The sequence below is a fragment of the Vicia villosa genome, linkage group LG6, assembly GCF_029867415.1.
Source record: "Vicia villosa cultivar HV-30 ecotype Madison, WI linkage group LG6, Vvil1.0, whole genome shotgun sequence".
NCBI lineage: Eukaryota > Viridiplantae > Streptophyta > Magnoliopsida > Fabales > Fabaceae > Vicia > Vicia villosa.
In genome coordinates, this window is record NC_081185.1 from 152,421,644 (window position 1) to 152,444,029 (window position 22,386).

General features: G+C 34.3%; 4 protein-coding genes across 4 annotated transcripts; all 4 read left to right on the forward strand.

The window, feature by feature from the left end:
• The first annotated feature begins 4,409 nt into the window (after window positions 1-4,409).
• LOC131615016 (uncharacterized) lies at window positions 4,410-4,910 on the forward strand. The gene has a single exon (XM_058886536.1). The coding sequence runs from the start codon at window positions 4,410-4,412 to the stop codon at window positions 4,908-4,910; it is 501 nt and encodes a 166-aa protein (XP_058742519.1).
• A 1,637-nt stretch (window positions 4,911-6,547) lies between these two features.
• On the forward strand, window positions 6,548-7,892 carry LOC131612808 (uncharacterized). The gene is made up of 5 exons (XM_058884554.1): window positions 6,548-6,844; window positions 6,933-7,020; window positions 7,142-7,212; window positions 7,334-7,390; window positions 7,589-7,892. Exons 1-5 carry the CDS (start codon window positions 6,731-6,733, stop codon window positions 7,745-7,747), a joined length of 489 nt encoding a protein of 162 aa, XP_058740537.1. The 5' UTR covers window positions 6,548-6,730; the 3' UTR covers window positions 7,748-7,892.
• A 7,327-nt stretch (window positions 7,893-15,219) lies between these two features.
• Window positions 15,220-19,697, forward strand: LOC131610538 (importin subunit alpha-like). Its single transcript, XM_058882506.1, has 11 exons — window positions 15,220-15,573; window positions 15,858-15,954; window positions 16,035-16,126; window positions 16,210-16,341; window positions 16,531-16,716; window positions 17,341-17,504; window positions 17,598-17,676; window positions 18,291-18,419; window positions 18,512-18,639; window positions 18,728-19,113; window positions 19,375-19,697. The coding sequence occupies exons 1-10, from the start codon at window positions 15,358-15,360 to the stop codon at window positions 19,089-19,091; spliced, it is 1,587 nt and encodes a 528-aa protein (XP_058738489.1). The 5' UTR covers window positions 15,220-15,357; the 3' UTR covers window positions 19,092-19,113; window positions 19,375-19,697.
• Window positions 19,698-20,671: 974 nt separating this feature from the next.
• LOC131610539 (GATA transcription factor 16-like) lies at window positions 20,672-21,853 on the forward strand. The gene is made up of 3 exons (XM_058882507.1): window positions 20,672-21,010; window positions 21,125-21,226; window positions 21,317-21,853. Exons 1-3 carry the CDS (start codon window positions 20,984-20,986, stop codon window positions 21,596-21,598), a joined length of 411 nt encoding a protein of 136 aa, XP_058738490.1. The 5' UTR covers window positions 20,672-20,983; the 3' UTR covers window positions 21,599-21,853.
• Window positions 21,854-22,386: the final 533 nt, after the last annotated feature.

Here is a 22,386-nt window from a genome sequence, read left to right on the forward strand (position 1 = left end):
ATTTTTTGCATGTGGGAACCGAGTTCCAGTTTGGAGGAACCGGTTCCCAGTTCCCACTGCCCAGCATTTTTACGTTCATCAAGTCCAGGAACCGAGTTCCACTTTCTGGGAACCGGTTCCCCAGTTCAAATTTTCAAATTTTTTTAACGTTGCATATAGGGAACCTGGGTTCTGTTTTAAGGGAACCGGTTCCCACGTGAATTTTTTTAAAAATTCAGAATTCTTTTCATTCTTCAAAAGACACCTCTTCATCTTTTATTCTTGCATCCTTCCATACAAAATAACCATTTGTAAAGGTGTCTTAGAGGCTATATATTTCAGATTTTTCACAATTTATTTTTTACCTCTTTCATTCAAATAATTCAAACAATTCAAGTGTCCATATCTTTCACAAAAATCATTCAAGTGTCCATACTTCATTTTTATTTGAAACTTTGTTCATACAACTTTCACTCAAATATCAAAGTTTCATATCATACATCCATTGAACACTTGTTTATCATTAAAAAGAATTGTATGCTTGAAAGGGAAGATCAATCCAAGATTGATATATTATTCATCTTCATAAATTCTTGTATCATTCAAAAAATTATTTCTCCTTACTATCCAGGATTGTTGGAAGTAAGTGTTGTGTTTGAAGAGGATTGTTCTTCATTCACATTAGTGTTGTTTTGGTCTTAAAGGTGTTAAGAACCTTTGATCACCCTATAGGTTAGATAGTAGGCATAGGCTTGTACAATAATTCTAACTATAGTGAAATCTCTTTCGTGTTTGAAAGGGGACTGGAGTACTCTCGGATTGTGAGGGGAACCAGTATATATCGTTGTGTTCTTTATCTTTTCGCTTTTACCGCTTTCATTACCATTACCAAGAAAAAGATAAAAACCATCAAAAGCCTTCAAACACTTAACCAAAAATTAGTAAAGACATTCTCATAAAACCGATTAATTTTTGAAAACCTAATTCACCCCCCCTCTTAGGCATATCTGATACTTACAATGAAGTCGTCATCTGAAATTTCCTCAAAATTATCATATACCATCCCATCGTCTGGATTCATAGCATGGCTCTCAAGATTCTCCTTTGCATGTCTTATAGATTATGCAACCTACGCCAACCTCTCTTTTATTGGTTTCTTCACCACTTCTGTCTTTTCAATAATTGGCTTCGTTTAAACATTTCCATGTGCCTCCTCTTTTGCAGCTTTCTTATTTCTCTGAAATTGTCTCAACTGGGTCCTAGTCATTGGGATTTTCCCTTTCTAGTTCTGAGGACCATAAAAGTTCTTCTTCGTCGCATTAGATTGAATTGGCTTAGGCGAATTGGAGCTTTTTTTCAATAGCCTTCTATTTCAGGTTGGACCCATATCCTTTTTCAACCACTTTCTACTTCTTGTTTGCTCCCCCACTTATTTGTGGGAGCATTTGCCGGAGGCACAAAGGTTCTCTAATAAGGAAACTTCGCTTTCTCCTGGGACAGCTGAGTCCTTTGAGAAACCTCTCTCTTATCGAACACAAACCTAGGGGTTCTTTAAAAAGTTTGCCCCCTCATAGGTTATACAGCTCTAACTGCTTTAATCTCCTTAGTAGTCTTTTCGTCGTACTTTGAGTTGCATATGAGATACAACATGGTCCTCGAATTGTTCAGCTTGCACCTATTCAAAAAGTCGATCAATTCTTCGTCAGGTTGAGGGAATACAACCTTCATCATTTCAGCAACGATTTTTCAGACAATTATTCCTCTTGTTCGCCTATTTCCATATTCATCTTAGGGTCGTCAGTAGCCTTAAGGCCTTCAGTAGCCTCTACCATCAGAATTTCTAAAGGCTCAACAACATTAGCGTCGCCAACATGAAGGGGTTCAGTGTCGACTTGTATTGAGGCCTTTGGCTTTTCACCGAATTGCAGCCTCCCATCATTCAACACCTTTTGCACCAAGTCCATGAAAAGAACACATTGAGCAGTTTTATGACCTAAGAAATTATGGTATTTACTAAAACCTCTCTTTTGCTTTTGCTCTAATGGTGGATTTTTTAAGCCCGTTATAATTTGTCCATCTGACACTAAAACATTGAATATCTCTGACACTTTGTAACGTCAAAAGTATAAGTTTTAGCGACAAATTTTCATTCTTAGGTTCAACAGAATGTTTCCCCTCAAGACTTTGTACGCATACGAAGGGACTGGCTTTAATTCTTCCATGTTAACCTCACACTCTTCTATGTAATCATTGGCCCAGTCTGAGGGATATTCCTCAGTGTCGACATACACAACTTTCTCCCTTTTATGGGGTTTCGAAGTTCCGCTTTTCTCAGCTTTCAAGCATTCGACCTGGCGAATCCTATCGGCTAATAGTGTTATATCCCTAAGATACTGAGTATCTAGCTTTTTCCATATAGAATAATCTAAACCCCCGACCGCCATCTCGACCAACTCATGTTCAGGGACTCGAGTAAAGCATCTAGCTTTAAGAAATCTAAACCTGTTGAGGTACCCATCTACCGACTCAGCCATTTTTTCCTAACGTTGGATAATTCTTTAAGACTTATTTTCGACTGACCCGTGTAAAATTGTTTATGGAAAATTCGCTCAAGTTGATCCCAAGTTCGCATGGAGTTTGGGATAAGGGTTGTGTACCATGTGAACGCGTTCTTGATTAACGAATTGGGAGAGTATTTCATTTTAAACCTTTGTCGTTAGCTATGTCACTAGCCTCAATTTTGAACTTGGCTATATGTTTGACAGTTTATTCGTTAGTATCACCGACGAACTTGGTGAACCTGGGAACTTTGCATCCCTTGGGCATCTCTGCTTGACGAATTTAGTCAGGAAAAAGGGACGTATAATTAGGCATGTGAAGGCCAACGTTAAACCTACTTTGGGCCAAGACCTCTTCAACTACATTCGCAATGTTATTTCACCCACCAGGTTACTTTAATTGGCGTTCCTTATAATGGATCAACATCTTGGTTTCTTCGCACCAATACAGGCATGGGATCATATTGTTCTATATATTCCTCTTCCTCGTTAGGGATAGGCTCTTGTGGTCGAAATCTTGTACGTTGTTCATGGTTTATTGGGGGTGCCTCGTTATCAAGTGTGTCGACTTGTCTTACGTTTGACCTTAAGGATCTAGGTCAAGGCTAAACCGGTTGAAGACCAAATGTCTCGAGGATCCGTCTTATTTGATCAACCATAGGATTTTTGATAATACCCATTTGCTGATTCAGATTATTCACCAACTCGAGGTTACTTCCATGTGTTGTCTTAAAGCCATCACAGAAGTTGTATTTAGAGACGGCGTCGTCTGGGGATATAACTTAGTCCCCCTGGTCAACCGCTAATATTCACAGTGGCAGCAGGAACATTATGATGATTAAAAGGTGTCCCGATGGCCATCACATTATCAGCATACTTTGACATGTTCGACTGGAGTCCTGCCATCATCGACTGAGGTATGCCATACTGATACTGTCCAATATGGGGCATTGATCCTACTTGAAACAATGCCCTTTAGGGGATTAAAAGGCGACCCTCTGGGGTACCCTGGTACCAACGAGACCGTTGTTGTCAAACTAGTGGCGACAGATGTCCTTACAAGGGACAAAACTATCGCATTTTGGGTTGTGGTATCAACTAGTATGACATCCACATTATGAGCATTACTGTGTGTAGGGTTAGAAGTGTTAGTGTCTGTTCTAGAACGTGACAATTAAGATAATTATTTTTCACTCCTCAAGTGCATGCATAAACAACATCAGTCTTATGACAAACAAACTACACAACACGTAAGTATTGAAATCAACAAAACACTTGAACAAGTATTAGCACAGGTCCCACCGGGTGTGCCAATTTGTTTACCGTGAAAATTGATAAACAACACTAGTCTCTTATTGAAGTTTACTTTGTGAAATCGAATAGTGAATCTCATAACATTGTGCTTAGACTTTTTAAAATATAGTGAGATGATAAATAACTGGGTGATTTCGACAGTCATCAAAACCCTGTTTCGACAATCACCACATGATTTTAGCTAGACTTTTTGACCTTGTCGAAAATCCCAACTAACATCACTATTAATCATAAGAGCCAACTTGTTTTTGTTCTAGGTCAAGACATCCATGACCACCTTCTCTTGGCTTATGAATTGACAAAATGTTATAATACAAAAAATGGAGCCCTTAGATGTATGTTACAAATGGATCCCAAAAAGGCATACGACATTGTTGAATGAGAGGCTCTTGAAGGAAATTCTTAAAGAGCTTAGTTTCCCTAACCAATTCATAAATTGGATCATGCTAATTGTCACAACTGTCTCTTATAGATTTCAAGTGAATTGTGAGCTATCTCAATTGGGGAAGGCTAATAGAGGCCTTAGACCCCTTCTCCCCCTTGTTTTTTGTTGTCATTATGGAGTATATGCACATAGTGCTGCATAAGCTGAAGAGTCAACCTAATTTCAATTTTCATGCCAAATGTGAAAAAATGGACTTAATCCATTTAAGTTTTGTTGACGACTTATTACTATTTTCCAGAGGTGATCAACAATCAGTTGAGATGGTGATGCAAGCTTTTAATGATTTCTCTAAAGCTATAGGTCTGGTTGTAAATCCCTCAAAGTGCAAATTATTCTTTGGGAATGTTGAAGGTGATATCAAGCAGAAGATTCAGGAGATTATTGGATTTGCAGAGGGATGTCTTCCTTTCAGATATTTAGGAATTCCCATAACTAGCAAAAAGCTAGTCATTGTTCATTATTTGCCTATTATTGAAAAAGTTATGGCTAGGATAAATCATTGGAGCTCGAGATTGTTGTCATTTGCAGGCAAGACTCAACTTATTAAAGGTGTTCTTTTTGCACTCACCAATTATTGGTTACAATGTTTACCTTTGCCAAAGAAAGTTATCTAGAACATTGTGGCAATATCTAGATCCTTCCTCTGGTCAGAAAGTGATAGAATCACTAAAAAAATCTCCCATAGCTTTGAAGAGAGTCTTCCCCAACAAGAAACAAGGAGGTTTGAGTATCATAGCTCTTGAAGATTGGAAAATGATAACCTGATCAAATTATTTTGGAATCTCAATGGCAAGAAGGATAACTTATAGATCAAGTGGATTCATTGTTATTATGTAAAATAGCAAAACATCATGACAATGGAAGTGAGAAATGACACTTCTTGGATCCTTAAAGTTGTCTTGAAACATAGATAAAATTTCACTCAACTTCTTATTTGGTATACAAATGTTGTAGATTGACAAGTCTCACACCATTTAGTTGGAGAAAACTGATAATTGGCAGTGTTGCAAGACCAAGAGCCTTATTCATTATTTAGTTGGCTTGCTATAAAAGATTGGTCACCAAGGATAGATTGATCAAGTTTGGTATGATATCAGATGACAAATGTTGTTTCTGTAGAGAATAAGGGACTCTTAATCGCATCTCCTTTCAATGTAGTGAATTAAAAGAGATTTGAAAGCATGTGTTGATTTGGCTCAAGATTTGATCACTCCCCTGGTGCTTGGAAGGATGAAGTCAAATGGATTGGTGCTTAGAAGGATGAAATCAAATGGATTTCTGCTCACTTTAAAGGCAAAAGAGGACAAGTTAGCATCCTAAAATGTGCCTATGCTAAGACTATTTACGAGATATGGAACTATAGGAACCAAATCTGCTTTAGCAAAACTATTAGTACTCATTCCATTCCATAGGATCCAAAATTATTGACAGGATTGTGTATAGATGTTGGGAGAAATCTAAACTTAAGAAATACATTGGGAGAATGATGATGCCTTAATGTGTATGAGTTTTGTTGTTTCTGATAGTTTTGATCAGCTAGATCCCCTTAGAGATCGATTTGGTTGTAATGTTTTTTAGTTAAATAAAATATTATTATTTAAAAAATAAATAAATATAGAATAACATACATTTTTTAATGAATAACTTAGTGATTATATAATATTTTATAAGTTACTAATATTAAATTAATTTTATTTAAAATTAAATGTTTAACAATAAACGTAAGTTTTATATATATATATATATATATATATATATATATATATATATATATATATATATATATATATATATATATATATATATATATATATATATATATATAAGAATAAGTTGTATAAAAAATTAATAATTTTTAAATATATAACTATTTTAAAGTATATTTATTTTATTTTAAATAATAATAAATTGTAATAACAAAATAAATTTTAGTTAAAATAATTAAAAAAAAGTAATAAATTAAAAACAATAAAATTAAAATTACTTTTTAAGAAAAATTAATGAGATGGGTGGAATAGTTGAATTATATTTATATTTATAAATTAACATAAATAAGTTATTAATAAAATATTTTTCTTTAAATACATACTCTTATTTTATTTCATACAGTGGTTTGTTTTTTCCACACGCTTCCGTCAAAGTCGTGCGAAATGAAAAATGGCAATTGGTGTAATTTCACAAAATTCGAAACCTATTTCCATTACCTGCCAAAAAATATCTAAACTCTCTCTTCACCCTGGAAGACTCTAGAACCTTTTTTTCCCTGCAGATTTTTTTTATCTCCACACAGCCAAAAAGGAATGACAAGATTTTTTTCTCTCTCTCCTCTTCACCGCTCCCCGATTTTCTCTCTCTACAAAACAAATCTGTTACTCCGTCGCAATTCAATTTGAAGCCGAAATTTTTGTGTCTTTAGGAGGAGGATCCAACCGCGATGGATCGAGATGGAGCAGGATCCAACGGTGGATCTTGCTACTACTCTGTTCTTGGCATTCGTAGTGACGCATCCTCCTCTGATATTCGCACCGCTTACCGGAAACTTGCTATGGTACTAAATTTTGGTTTTCCTTCAAAAAAATTTCTCTTTAAAATTTTAATTTATAAATAAATAAATGATATCGCAATTTTGTTAATAGAGATGGCACCCTGATAAATGGACCCGGAACCCTGCAACTGCTGGAGAAGCAAAATTACGGTTTCAGCAAATTCAAGAAGCATACTCAGGTTTTTTTTTTTTCGAATTCAAATTCTAATTTGGATTAATAGTTATTTAGTTTTCATAGATAGTAATAAATTGATTATTGGTTTTTTAATTATTTTTTTTTGGTGATTTTGTTTGTTCAAGTTCTCTCGGATGAGTCTAAAAGATCAATGTACGATGCTGGACTCTATGATCCTTTAGAAGAAGAAGATGAAGTTCGTAACCGCTTCTCTTTTTTTTTTTTCTATTTAATTTTTTATATTGGACTCAAATTAGGTGCATTTGAAAATTTGGATTCTAAATTTAGGAATAAAATTTGTGTATTTTTGAATGCAGGAATTTTGTGATTTTATGAGCGAAATGATTTCAATGATGAACAATGTTAAAGATGAGGTATTGATTGAATTCTACTCATTCTTTTAATTTTTGGCAAAAAAAATTCAGTGGAAATAAGAAATAATCTCTTAAGCAATGACACCAGAGACACGACATCGGCACTGACAAATTGACACCATTGATCCATTATAAAACAAGAAGAAATCATAATTTAGTACTTGATTGCTAGTATTGATGGTCGTTGTTGTTTATTAGGGGGATAGTTTTGAGGATTTACAGAGGATGTTCGTGGAGATGGTGGGTGGTGGAGATGGAATGGGGTGTGATATGAAGCAGGATCAGACGGCTGGGAAGAGAGGGCGATCAAGTGGATCAAAAGGCAACGCAGCCAAGCGCAGCAATCATCACCGATAGCACGGTGTACTGGATCCCTCCCTGTCGTGATTGTAAACTTTTTCTTCAATTTCTTAATGTTAATTGGATGATTGAAATGAAATCCTTACGAGGATTAAAATTCAAAAGTTTGAACAGATCAGCTAGTTATGATTCGTGACTCGTATTTGTGTTTTCTTTTTTTTTAAGTGCTCATCAAAATCTGCTTTCTTATTTCTTAGTTTAGAACTGATAAGATCATAATATGATAATAATAGACATTCATACTTTCACTTCTGTTTTTTATTTAATTAAAACTTACTTTTAACTTTATAATTTATTTAATTTAAAATAAAATAATTATATATTAAATATTGTTATGTTATTTTATATTTATCAAATAATTAATTTTATAAGAAAAAAGAGTATGCATGACAGTTTAATATATTTTTATATAGTCAACCAATCAAAAGATGTATTCAACTAAATTACTCTTTTAAATTAGAAATATTGATATGACATAGTAACATGTTATAATTCATAATCAATCAAAAGATATTCAATTAAATTATTTTTTAATTTAAAAATACTGATATGATATGATAGCATGTTATAATTTTATTGGATGATGATGTAAATTAATTTAGTGATTATTTTATGGCATGATAGTGCTATACCTTTAACTTTTAATTTTATTAAATATTTTGATTAATTTATTAATTATTATTTATCTTTTAATTTTATTAAATACTTTGATTAATTTATTAATTATTATTTACCTCTTAATTTTACGATTTTTTTTTAAAATAACCATGTATTAGAAATAAATTACGCAAATAACCATACTTCGGAAAAAATTACGCAAATAACCAAGTTTCAGAAAACATTGACATCAAGGCGCCATATGAGATGGCGCCACCATTGTATCAGATGAAGGGAGGCGCCATTTGGGATGGCTCCTATGTACAACTTTTCTGCAATAAGCCATCTCAGATGGCGCCTTGGTGCATTTTCAAATGGAAAATTGAACAAATACAAGGAGGCGCCATATGAGATGGCTCCTCCTCCTAAAAGTTGAAGGGAGGCGCCATTTGACATGGCTTATTGGGACTGAGTGTGCCATGTCAGATGGCGCCTAGGACTAAAAAAAAGGGAATAAGCCATGTGAGATGGCGCCTTGGTGTTAAGAGTTTCAGAAAACTGGTTATTTGCGTAATTTTTTTCGAAACGTAGTTATTTGCGTAATTTTTTTTTAATACATGATTATTTTAAAAAAAATCCTAATTTTACTAAATATTTTGATTAATTTATTAATTATTATTTATAAATTATAAGTTATTAACTAATTTAGTGATTTTTTGTTAGAGTCCAACGATACGACTGTTGCATAGCAAAAAAAGTTAAAAGTTAATAATTTTTTAATTAATTTAAAATAATACTAAATATATTTTTTAAATAATTTAAAATTATTTAACGAGTCACACCTCTAGAGTTATTTTTTTATAAATAAGGTTATAAATTGAAGAGAAAAAAAGATGATAAAAAAAAGGACTAGACCAAAATCTTTTCAAAGTAAAATAAATCTAAGAAAAACAATCATAATCTGTTTTTTACAAAGTCATTCCTAACTAGTAAAGGAGTAACGTTAAAAATGGTTAGCGAAGAGAGGGTGCAATCCAAATTGGCTAATAAATTTGCATAAGTGTTTCATTCTCGATAAACATGAAAAATAGTGAAAGTTATAAAAATATTTAACTTTTTACAAATGTTTCAACGGGTTTTCATGTGCCAAGGAACTGATTTGTCATTGGAGAAAACTTGAATTATCTAGAGAGAATCACTCTATATCCAACTATTATCATTTGTCTCTATAGCTCTAAGCACAACAGTTAATTCAACATTTAAAGAAAAAAAAATGAATTAAGGGCTCTGGAAAAGCTAAAAGAAAACCTCCCTTGAATTTCTTGAAATCAGTCCTTCTTCTCAACAATGATTCATGATAGGAGGTGGATTTAGAGGTACTGATTTCCTGTCCAGAAGCCAAGGAATAAGTAGAGAAAGTTTGAGTCAGGGCATTGATGTTGGTTGTTGTACCTTAACATAAGATAAGATGATCATCAACTAGAAAAGACGAGAGAGATCACAACCTGCTTTGTGGTTTTTATAAGATTAAGATTGTCGTGAGCAACAAGCTTGGAGATGTTCCTACTTAAGACTTTCTCTACAAGACAAAAAATGGGAGGGGACAAGGGATCACCTTGCATCACCCCTCTTCTACAATTAAAAAAAACATGGAGAGAACCATCGAGAGCAATTAATATTCTGGAAGACTCAAGGATTGTAGAAATCCAGTGGCAAAATTTGGAATTTAAGCCAAACTGATTGAACACTTTAATAATGAATTCCCAACAAAGAGTGTCAAAAGCCTTATTGATGTCCATATTCATTGTAAAATTTCCCTTAGGGGTCTTTTTATGGATAAGGTTGACAGCCTTAGAAGTCAAACAAATGCAATCTTTGATTGTCCTACCCTAATGAAGCATTTTTGTTCCTTTAACACAAGATGAGGCATAATCTTAGCAAGCCTATCAGCAAGAATTTTTTAAATAAGCTTGAACTTGAAGTTTAACATTGCAATAGGCTTGAACTTATCCATTGAATATGCATTTTTCAATTTGGGAATCAAAGTGATAATATTAATATTGAAATTGGGAAAAAGTTGTTTAGTGTTGAAAAATTGTCAGACTGCATTACAAACCTCCAAACGAATATTGTTCCAATATGTTTAATAGAAGATTCCACTAAAACCATTAGGGTCTAGAGAACTATCCTTGTTAAGAGTGTTCGCGGTGAGGTTTGGGCGGTTTTGACGCTAAATATCATTAGAACCGCAGGAGAAAAAACGAGTGGTTCAATTTGGTTTGGTTTGTTAGACGATGACAACTTATTTAGAGGGGGTGATTAGATCCCCAACTTAAAAAATTCAGATTTTAAAGGTTTTGAAAACTTTTAAACTATGGCGAGCGGGTGTATCGTGTTTAGATCGAAGGTCTTTTAAATCGAACTGGTTATTGGAACCTCAGATATGCGCACAACCCTTAGTATAGAAAAAAATGATACAAATGATTAACAAATTAAATTCTCAATCAACTGTTATAATGTGATCACTAAGCAACCAATTTCCAATGAAATTTAACACAAAAATTCAAAGCGTCAAATTATCGAACAATTGGCGTGCAATCAAATTTTCAAATTTTCCTTTAAATTTGTTGATATCAAAAATCCTCTTACAGTCTAAATGATTGTAAGGTAATCAACAAGATAACAATGCTTTAAATAATTAACGGAAAATCAATACGAATCAATCATTTAATCAATATGTTTAATAATTTGATAGTTGATATTTAAACTACAAGGGATAAAGAGATTGATTATATATATATATATATATATATATATATAGAGAGAGAGAGAGAGAGAGAGAGAGAAGGGGGGAAGGAGAGAGATTGAGAGAGAGAGAGAGAGAGAGAGAGAGAGATGAGACACGAGGAGTTGATGTAGTGATAAGTTTTTGTTTTGTATCATGATGGTGGGTAGATTATGTTCATGTAGGTTTGTGTTTTTCTTCTCTCTACATTATAAATATTGTTGCAAATTGTATGTGTTTGGGTTGAGTGACTGCTTGATGAGTTATGTGTACATGTTGTTGTTGTAATTAATGATGAAATGCTGAATTATTGTGATTGTTGCTGTTGGAATTAAGCATTTGATGGAATTGTTAATGGTGAATGTTGTGTTGTTGTGTGTGGTTGCGAGTCACCGTCGGAACTAAGTTATGGGTGTTTTCAGTGAAAATATTTGGGGTTTGAAACTTTTAAAAAGTAATTATTTCGTGTTAAAGCATAAGCTAAATGATTTGTAAGAAAATTTGGGTTTTGGGATGGTTTAAAGTGATTTTCATTTTGAAAAAGTTGTAGAAAAGTGCTTCTGTCAGTGATGTAACCGATTACATGGTTGAGGTAACTGGTTACATTGAAAACGTGTTTTTTGGGCATTTTGGATGATGTAACCGGTTACATAGATGAGGTAACCGGTTACATCAAAGAAAAATGGGATATTTCAGCTTATGGGACTGATGTAACTAGTTACATGGCTGATGTAATCCGTTACATCGATGTATTGAAAATTTTGTAAAAACTTCAAAAATTCATAACTTTAGCTTTAGGCGTCTGATTTGAGTGTCGTTCGAAGCGTTAGAAAGCTAACACGACGAACTTTATTCTAAAAATGGTTTTTGTATCTAGAAATGAATAATTTGTTGTGTGATGGTGGTAAATGCATAATTGTTGCTCGTTATATTATGTGATGATGATTATGTGAATGATGATGCAATCGACTAGCTGTTGTCGACTTTTATTTGACGTTGTTGTGCATCATGCATTCGTAGCATTTTTGAACGGTGGACCGCTTATTTTGGATAGTGGTCCGCTTGTGATGTGTCTCAATCTCATTGTGTGGATTGAGTGCGTTTGTGATGTTCTGGTTTCAAGAGAGAATCAATCCTATGGGGGGATCTTTGGAGGGTGATGAACCAGATGTTCATAATTTTGGTACCACATGCATTGAGTCGGTGTTGTTGCATTAACATTCTATGTGACATTGCATGAATTTTGTTGATGAATTGTGATGAGACGGTAATTGTGAACTATGTGATTACATGATGTGCTGACAATAAAAGATGTTTACGTGCTATTATGACGTATCAGTGAGTATGGTGTAACAGCCCGGGCCCCTCGCAAGACGCTCCCGACACTATTACCTCACGATCTTCTTTACCCCCTCTCTAGTAAAGTTTTTGCCTTTCGTGGGAATCGAACTCTGTACCCTGGAATGAACATGTACTTGAACCCCAGGGTACAGGGTTCGATTCCCACGAAAGGAAAAAAATTTACTAGAGAGGGGGTAAAGAAGATCGTGAGGTAATAGTGTCGGGAGCGTCTTGCGAAGGGCCCAGGCTGTTACAAAAAAAGGCGAGGGGTTGTTGCACCGCATGTAACACCTGACAGAGGGAAAGGGTGATCGCCACATCAGAATGAGAGGGATCCTAAGGTTGTGCAGGTATGGGACTGCATGGTTGAAGAAAAACTTATAATGATTGATGGGTACTACCAATACCAACAAGATGCATCTTCTTTTCGGTAGCTCAAAGCATGCTAAAAAGACCCGTGTTGATTGTGGGGTCAGTTGATCATCTCTAAAGCAGTCTGGGGTGTTACATATGGCGTGTTGATGAATGATATGTGTTATTATATGATGATGTTGGTTGTAAATACTAATATTTTCCTTATATATTTTGTAATGAATTGTGATTACTCACCCTTTCTGTTTGAATGTTGCCTACACGAGGGTACCACACAGGTGATCAGGAGTAGTTCGTAGAAGCTTTGAGGATAGCTTCGAAGTGTGTTATTTTATTCCGTTAATTAGAGGTATCTTGCTCTGATATGTAACATCGGGTTATGAACGCTATGTTTTGCGAATGACCATGTTTTTATAATGTTGTCATACTTTATGACGATCTTTGATTGTTAAACCAATTTCAATACTTGATGACAATATAACATGAGTTTTGAGAAGTTAAGCAAGATGACTTGAAGTTGATTCCGCTGCGATGATTTTTGTTGAATTATATTAGATGTATTATTTTAATTGATGTAACTTGTGTCACAAAGCAGGATCGTTGTTATGAAGTTTTATGTGAAGTGTGACATCCTTGTGTGATGCATTTGTTTGATTTATTTTCGTAAATTATATGCAAAATATTTGTGAGTTTAGAAGGGTGTTATAAAGGTCATTTCTTCAGAGACCTTAAATGAAAGGTGGCTTCTTTACCAACTAGAATTGGTGGATTGGGTTTGTATTCGACATTAGAGGATGCCTCATGCGCTTTTGTGGCTTTTAGGACCCAATCTTAGGAATTAAAAGATCATATATATTGATAGACAATGAGATATATGACATGGACTCTAATTTTGACAAAGCTTTGTATGATCTTAATGTCTCAATTCCAGATTTTGATCTTAATAGTTTTATTAGTAAGGACACTGTCATTCCTAAAGTACATGTCTTGACGAGTGTCATTTTTAATAAAAATGTTCATGACATAGACATATAAATTGATATGACCACAAGACATAAAATAATTTTTGGTTGTTGCAAACAACACATGCTCAAGATTTTCTCCTTGCTATTCCTATTGATGGACTGGGCCAACACATGTCACTTGTAGAGTATTGTATCATCCTTATATATATATATATATATATATATATATATATATATATATATATATATATATATATATATATATATATATATATATATATATATATATATATATATATATATATATATATATCATCTTATGATTCCCTTGTTTTATATTGATGAAGTTTGCCCTATTTTGTTGCAAGACATGCTTGAATACCTTTGGGGGAACACATGATTCATTGTAGAGAGCTTTCATGCTTCAAATATCGACATGATTTTGTTAGGGACATTCTATTCGATATATTTCGACGAACCCAATTATATGTGATGAGAAAAGTGCCTGTGACTTTCTTGACTGACATACAAGAGGGGAGATCAATATTTAGGCTAGTAAATATTCTAGTGTACGATTGGGTAGCAGAAAAACATGCATGTGTAGACTTGACTGAAGTTTTCTCATATGTGGTATTGAGGATTAGAGGTTTTATAGTGAGTTAGACAGCCCTTAAAGCCACTTCAAGTAAAGTGTTCAAATACAAAAAAATGCATTCCAACAATCAACATGCTTTAGTACACATTTACTTTTTACTAAGAGTCTAAAGGTTCTTGCATATCAATATTGTATCTCATAAATCAATGAATATAATTTTTAATAAAATCCATTTTGTCATCTAAAAAAGAATAACAACCCAATTTATTGTTGGTTTGCCTTCAATTTTTGTATAGTTCAAATATTCATTCATATTAAAATGATGTTATTGAATGCAATGTTAAACCACATCAAATAGACTTTGATGATACACAAAATTTTATTTTCGTATAATTATATTGTCATTATTTTATTTGATACCGTTTTTTAGATTACATGTAGTAACTTAATACCAAGCTAAACTTCTATACCCCATACCATCATATGCTTGTAAGGTTGTACCATTCATAAGTCATAACAAAAATATTTGAAAGAGGAAGGAGGAGAGAACCATGTGCCTATTGTTCTATTTCTAGAGAAATTCTTCATAAATCAAAACGACAACGTTCAAAAACATTAGTCAATAACGGGGTCTTACTCATTCCGTTTCCAAGTCCCCGATAAAAGAGTGACCTATATTTTCCTCCAATAAGGTACCTTTTTCCCTCATCTTCAAATTCAAACTAGTGGCATTTCCGCAATTCCAACCCGATCCAAGTCCACTTTCCTCCCCAAAACCACTTTTCAACCTCACTATATAAACCCCTCTTCATTCCTCACTTTTCAAACTCCTCAAAAACCCAAACCCTCCCTCACTCAATTTCGCAGTTAAATCTCTTTCGCTTCGATTCGGTTCGGTTCAATTTCTCAATTCCGAATTCGATTAACTGCAAATTCCTCCGATTGTTAAACGATGTCGTACCGTCCCAGCGCAAACGCGAGGACCGAGGTCCGTCGCAACCGATACAAGGTGGCTGTTGATGCCGAAGAAGGCCGCAGACGGCGCGAGGATAACTTGGTTGAGATCCGGAAGAATCGAAGGGAGGAAAGCTTGCAGAAGAAGAGGCGTGAGGGACTTCAAAATCAGCAGATGCCTGCGTCAGTTCAACCTGGTTTACTAGAGAAAAAGGTGAAAATGAACGTGAATCGTGATTTCGATTATCTATTTGTTTCAGTAGTTGATTAATTACTAGGATTTCTGATTCGATTCGTTTTTCGATTGTTTCACTGATTGAAAAGTATATCATTTTACTCAGATATATTGGATTGGTGATTGGTGATTAGGTTAATTGCATTATTGTGACTCTGGTTTTTTCAGTTTATGTTAGTATTATGTTAGATTGAATGAATGAATGTAAACCATGGTGAATTTTACTGAATTGTTGTTTCATGTGTATGTTTATCTTTCTGCAGTTGGAACACCTACCAGACTTGGTTAAAGGAATTCGGACTGATGATAATAGCCTGCAGTTCGAGGCAACAACTCAGTTTCGGAAGTTGCTTTCAATTGGTTAGATATTGTTCTATGTTGAGTTTTTTATCTACTATTTGTTAATGGACATTTGGTTAACAATTTTTATGTGTGATCAGAACGTAGCCCACCGATTGAGGAGGTTATACAAGCTGGTGTGGTTCCACGATTTGTTGAGTTTCTAATGAGGGAGGATTTTCCACAGCTGCAGGTTGTTATCTTCATTGGGTTATTGTATGCGATAAATGTTTACTTTGTGTTCACTGTGTTGACGTGGTTTACTATATGTTGTAGTTTGAGGCTGCTTGGGCTTTGACAAATATAGCTTCTGGAACATCTGATAACACTAAGGTAGTAATTGATAGCGGTGCTATCCCAATTTTTGTGAGGCTCCTTGCTTCTCCTAGTGATGATGTCCGTGAACAGGTATGATAATATATACCTTATGTGAAGCTCCTGTTTCTAGATTTTAAGTGTTATGTTTGAATGTGTTTTTGTGCATGCCAGTGAGGTTGAGCTGAATGCAAGTGTTTTGAGTTTTATTATTTCTTGGACAATTTAGTGTGATATATTTCATCTGAAGTTTAACATCATTTCCTGTTTGTGGACTGTCAGGCCGTGTGGGCATTAGGAAATGTAGCTGGAGATTCACCTAAGTGCCGTGATCTTGTTCTTGGTCATGGAGCTTTGCTTCCTCTGTTGGCTCAATTGAATGAGCATGCCAAACTTTCTATGCTCAGAAATGCTACTTGGACACTCTCAAACTTCTGCAGGGGGAAGCCACAGCCTGCTTTTGATCAGGTTTAAAGTTATACATAATATTTCTAGAATAAGAGTCTTAGCCTATTTAGATGAGTGATTACAAGGCTTTATATACATATGCATAAAATGGACTTTTATGCCCAATACCTAGAACTTTAACAATGAGTTTTAGTACCTTCATATTTGTTACTTAATAATCTGCAGTTGTGAAATAACTTTCTTCTTTCTCCATTTGTTTGAATTTTCTTGTTGCTATGGCTGCTTTCATCAAGATCTGTGTATGTTGAAGAATCATGAAATTGCTTATTGTTTGCCAATGTTTTTATTGAAAAATTATGAAATTACAGTATGTGCAGCTCTGTGTTGTCAAGTATGGATAGCTTCTGCTGTGCAATAGTGCTAAATAGCGGGTTGTTCAAATTCTGTTATGCTATAACGGCTATTTAACAACTTAGGTGTAACGTATGGTAATTATAATTGGTTAAATATATGATTTGTATTTGAAGGCCTTAACCTGTATTTCGCACTTGCAGAGCTATTTGTTGGATCCATTGTTTATTTTTTAAGTTTTTTTGTCTTGCTGACTATGTGATTTTAATGAGTAGTAGCAATTGATGATTGATTCTGATGAGCGTGTTATCTTCCAATCCTGTCTGCTTACAGGTTAAGCCTGCACTTCCCGCACTTGCCAGTCTCATCCATTCTAATGATGAAGAAGTCTTGACTGATGCCTGTTGGGCACTTTCATATCTTTCTGATGGTACAAATGATAAAATTCAAGGCGTAATTGAAGCTGGTGTCTGTAGCCGGCTTGTTGAGCTTCTTCAGTGAGTATTCTGAATATCTAATTTGGCTGTTCAATGTTGTTTCCCTTTGTTACTATGATATCAAATTCTGAATATTATCCTGCTCTTGTTCAGGCACCCATCTCCTTCTGTGCTTATTCCTGCTCTCCGCACAGTTGGAAATATTGTCACTGGAGATGACATGCAGACACAGGTATTTAGTTCAAGAATTTTTTATAGCTCTTTGTTCTCTTACATACAGTAGTCACTTAGTGGTTCTGCACTAAAGGAAATATACACATGGGAAGTGGTAATTTTAATACTGTAAATAAAGTAAAATTTTGGGAGGAAACCTCCTGTACAAGAGGAAAAACTGATTAACATGTAAGAAATTTCCTAAAAGGCAGAAGTTGTAAGAGGAAAAACTGATTAACATGTAAGAAATTTCCTAAAAGGCAGAAGTCGTAAGAGGAAAAACTGATTAACATGTAAGAAATTTCCTAAAAGGCAGAAGTCGTAAGAGATTAATAAGCAGAGCTGATTTGATTTAATATGCCCTCATTGGACTAAGCCACCAATCTAATCGTTATGTTTTGCCTTGTCTCTATTTCCCACCATCTCCTCCTCCTTCACAGTTTCTTTATCACCCCATAGCACAAATATCCACTGCCATACCTTGCAACCATACATATATTCTGTTGCACTCCAAGTCTCTTTCTTCTTAACAACTAGCAGCATTGAGTTTTGATATATCACCATCATGAATTTATTGATTATTATTTTACTTTTGTTTTCTGGTTTGTGTTAATGAGGTTCTTTTCTGCCCAGGTCATCATCAACCATCAAGTTCTTCCCCGTCTTATGAATCTCTTAGCTAATAATTATAAAAAAAGCATCAAGAAAGAAGCATGTTGGACGTTGTCGAACATCACAGCTGGGAATACACAACAGATTCAGGTTTGCTCATTTGCGATAATGAAATTTGGATGTCTTGTCTTTGCATTTGGATGACTTAATTTATATTTCTCTCTATTCTTGAAAATTCATAGGCTGTAATTGATGCCAATATAATTCCTCCTTTGGTCACCTTGCTTCAAAATGCTGAGTTTGATATCAAGAAAGAAGCTGCATGGGCCATCTCTAATGCTACATCGGGTGGATCTCATGACCAACTCAAGTATGGGGAGATCCTTATCTTTGCAATGTTCCTCAGTATTTTTATTTTTGTTTCAAGATATAGTAAATTATTTTTCCTTTGTTGACAGGATCTTGGTAAATCAAGGGTGTATTAAGCCTCTGTGTGATCTTCTCATATGTCCTGATCCTAGGATCGTGACTGTTTGTCTTGAAGGGCTTGAAAACATCTTAAAGGTAGGCGAGGCTGATAAAAATATTGGCAGCACTGATGGTGTGAATCTGTTTGCCCAAATGATTGATGATGCTGAGGGTTTGGAGAAAATAGAGAACCTCCAGAGTCATGACAACACTGAGATTTATGAAAAGGCTGTGAAGATTCTTGAGACATACTGGTTGGAAGAAGATGACGAGACCATGCCTGCAGGGGAAGGGTTCAACTTTGGTGGCTCCGAAGTTCCTTCCGTGCCTACTGGTGGATTCAACTTCAACTAGAAGTTATTCACCTTTTATTAAGGTAACATTATTATTATATTTGGCTTTTTCGTGGTTAGCAAAATCTTTACAACAACTAGAAGACCAAGTGCATGTTTGGAATCAGGGTGAGTTTGATAAAACCACAATGAGCCACCGTGATTTTGCAAAAACTACACTTTGGAGCTTTGACAAAATCACGATGCCACGATGATTGTCAAACCCACCATGAGTCCTGACATGTACCAAGTTTAGGAATTTTGCATATTTGTGTAGACATAATGTTGAACTTTTATGACTGCAGGAGTGTGGCCGGTCCATCAGTGAAGTCCTCCAGTATTGTGGTTCAGTTCAACAATTGAGGGTCTAGTTAGTGTCGTTTCATTGTCCTCAGGTTCTATAAGGTCCAGCCTTGGTAAATAGGCTGTTACTGGACCGGCTTGGGTTTTTGAAATGGCTGGTTTTTACATACATCAGTGGGACAGTTGGGGTGCCAAGTGATTTGGCTCTTCTATAGAATTTCATGTTAAATTTCGTTATTTTTCCTGCATAGATTTGGAGTCATTAAGTACCACTTATGATTCTGGCTATTTTGGCAAATATCAAATGATACTATTCTTTCTTCATGATCATAGTTGTGCAAGTAACTTAAAAATTTTATTGTTCCCCTGGGCTTTCTACATCCCGGTTCAGGTTCGTTATGACGAGTTTGGTTTGGAAAAGTGTCTTGTCAAAGTAATGTACAGCAATTTTTGCATTACTATTCAACGACATTAAAATGATGAATTTTATTGATCAAATGATAAAAAAGTATAACCTCGTGTGGCTTTTTCTCTTTAAGATTATACTGTTTGTGTATTATGTGATCAGCTCAATTTTTTTACTTGTTAATTTAATTTTAAAAAGGAATGCGTTGAAAATTCTATTTACTCTATTTACCTTGAAATCATCTCTACCTAAGATACGATGATTGTTCATTTAATTTATTTTCCTCATCAGTTAGTTCTTATTGTTGGCACTAGTGTATTAAAATGCTTTCTAACTAGTATGTTGCAACCTTGATTTTTCTTTTTATTTTTTACTCTTGAATATTTTTTTGATGCAAAGAAATTCTCTAACCATTTCATCAAATGGATTCTCGTTTCTTTTGTAACAATGGCGTATCCGAAATGAACATTCGTATGCCGTGAGTACCATTATACTACCACGGTGTCTAGCTACTTTAATACGACCATGCATTTTCCATGTGTATACAATTTTGCCTCTATTTTCAAGCCAAACCCAAAACTGATACCGATAACAGTAACAAATAAAATAAATTTGTTATTATAATTATAGATTCTCTCGTCCCATCTCATCTTTTATGATTAATCAGTCCTCTCCTACGTAATCATTCCAACCTCATCTTTCTCATATTTACCCAATACAAAACATCATCTTTTAAGACATGATTTTGCTTAATTTGGAACTACCTTAATGAAATAAAACCAACCAATTAAAAATACATGTTAAACTAATCATATCGTTACATTAATATATCTTTTAATCATAATCATTTCTAAAACCACATAATTAGACTCGTTTTACAAATAGTGTCCAAAGTGGGATCTTGAAATTTCCATTTCCACTTACAATTCTATTGACAGAAGAGGTATACACGTCCCATGGACACGTGGCATATCTGAAATCCAAAACTTACAAGATTGCCACTATAGTTTAGAAGGGTACTTGGGTCATTTTAATCCCAGTCTTAGGATTCTTTGAGGTAGTATTTCCACCTTAGTCGGTTGCTCAGTGTGTGCCTTCGTTTATATCCATTTTCTCTCTCTCTAGTTTTTGCTCGTTTCGGTGATTCGGTTACTACCGTTTCGTTCATATTTAATTGAATCCATCATTGTTTCAGTGTTGTGTCAATGGGAATCATGGATCAAATGAACAAGGTATATAGAAAAGTTTTTATTTTTCCTGAATCATGTTGAGTTAGGTACTAGGTAGTAGTACTAGGTACGAGGTAGCTACTTCTACTAACGTTGTTTTTTTTTATTGTTTAACAGGAATGTTGTTCCTATGATGAAATGGGTGTGATCAAGAAATGTTGTGCTGATTGCAAAACCACCAAGACCCCACTTTGGAGAGGAGGACCAAATGGACCCAAAGTATGTTATTTTTACTTTACCCATTTCGTTTTTGTTAATGTTCTTGTTAGAAATATATAATTGTTGATTTTTTTTTTTGGGATGATGTAGACGTTGTGCAACGCTTGTGGAATTAGGTACAGAAAGAGAAGAGGTTGTTGTAAGAAAGGACAAGAAAAGGAAAGGAAGAGAGAGAAATCAGAAAGTGAGAGTGAGGGTGATGGTGATGATGATGATGATTGGAGTGAGTCTTTGAAAATGAAGTTAGTGGCGTTAGGTGAAGAGGTTTTTTTGCATTCGGTTTTGAAGAAAGAAAAGAGGATTAAGTTGGGTGAAGAGGAAGAAGCTGCTGTGTGTTTAATGGCACTCTCTTGTGGCTTTGTTTTTGCTTGAAGATATAGAAATTCCATAGTTTTATTATGATGATCATCATTGAAGATATTTCATAGGTGCTAACAAGTGTTTTTTTTTTGGAGGATTGTAAAGTGATGATATGAAATTCAGTGGTTTAGAATGTAGTTAGAATGAAGGGGCAATCCAAATAGAAAGGATTGGTTTTTCTTTTTTGGTTCTTTTGTTTATGTTTATATATCTATGCTATAATTAGTGTAAGTATTTCAGATTTATTGTTATTATTTGTTTCGATTCCTTTGTTTGTGTATATGATTTTGGTTTTAGAAAAAACAGATGCATTAGGGGAAATTGATAGCACGGAATCATCAGCTCCAGGAGCAAAATAATGTAACAAAATTAAAAAAACAATCTAAAATTGAAAGGTTATTGAGGTGAAATATTAGGAGAATATTCCTTGGTTCAAACATAAATGTTTACACTTTAAGGAGGAAAATGAAATGTTAGGAGGATACTCCTCATAAATGTTCGAACTTGTTAGTTGAATACCAAAAACACTAGGATTAAGGTTTAGCCAAAGTTTATAGCCGAGTGAAATATAGTTGAAATTGATGTTCAAAAGGTTGTAGAAATGTCCGGATACAGATGAAAACAAGTGTCAAAATCAGACAAAGATTGATATTTTAATATTTTATTCGAGTAAGATTAATTTTGTATATAAATATTTCATTATATAATTAACTAAAAATATATAATAAATAAATAAAAATCTAATTTTGTGAATTAGTCCTTTAATTTTTTTTTTACTTTTTCTTAATAGTTCATGAGAT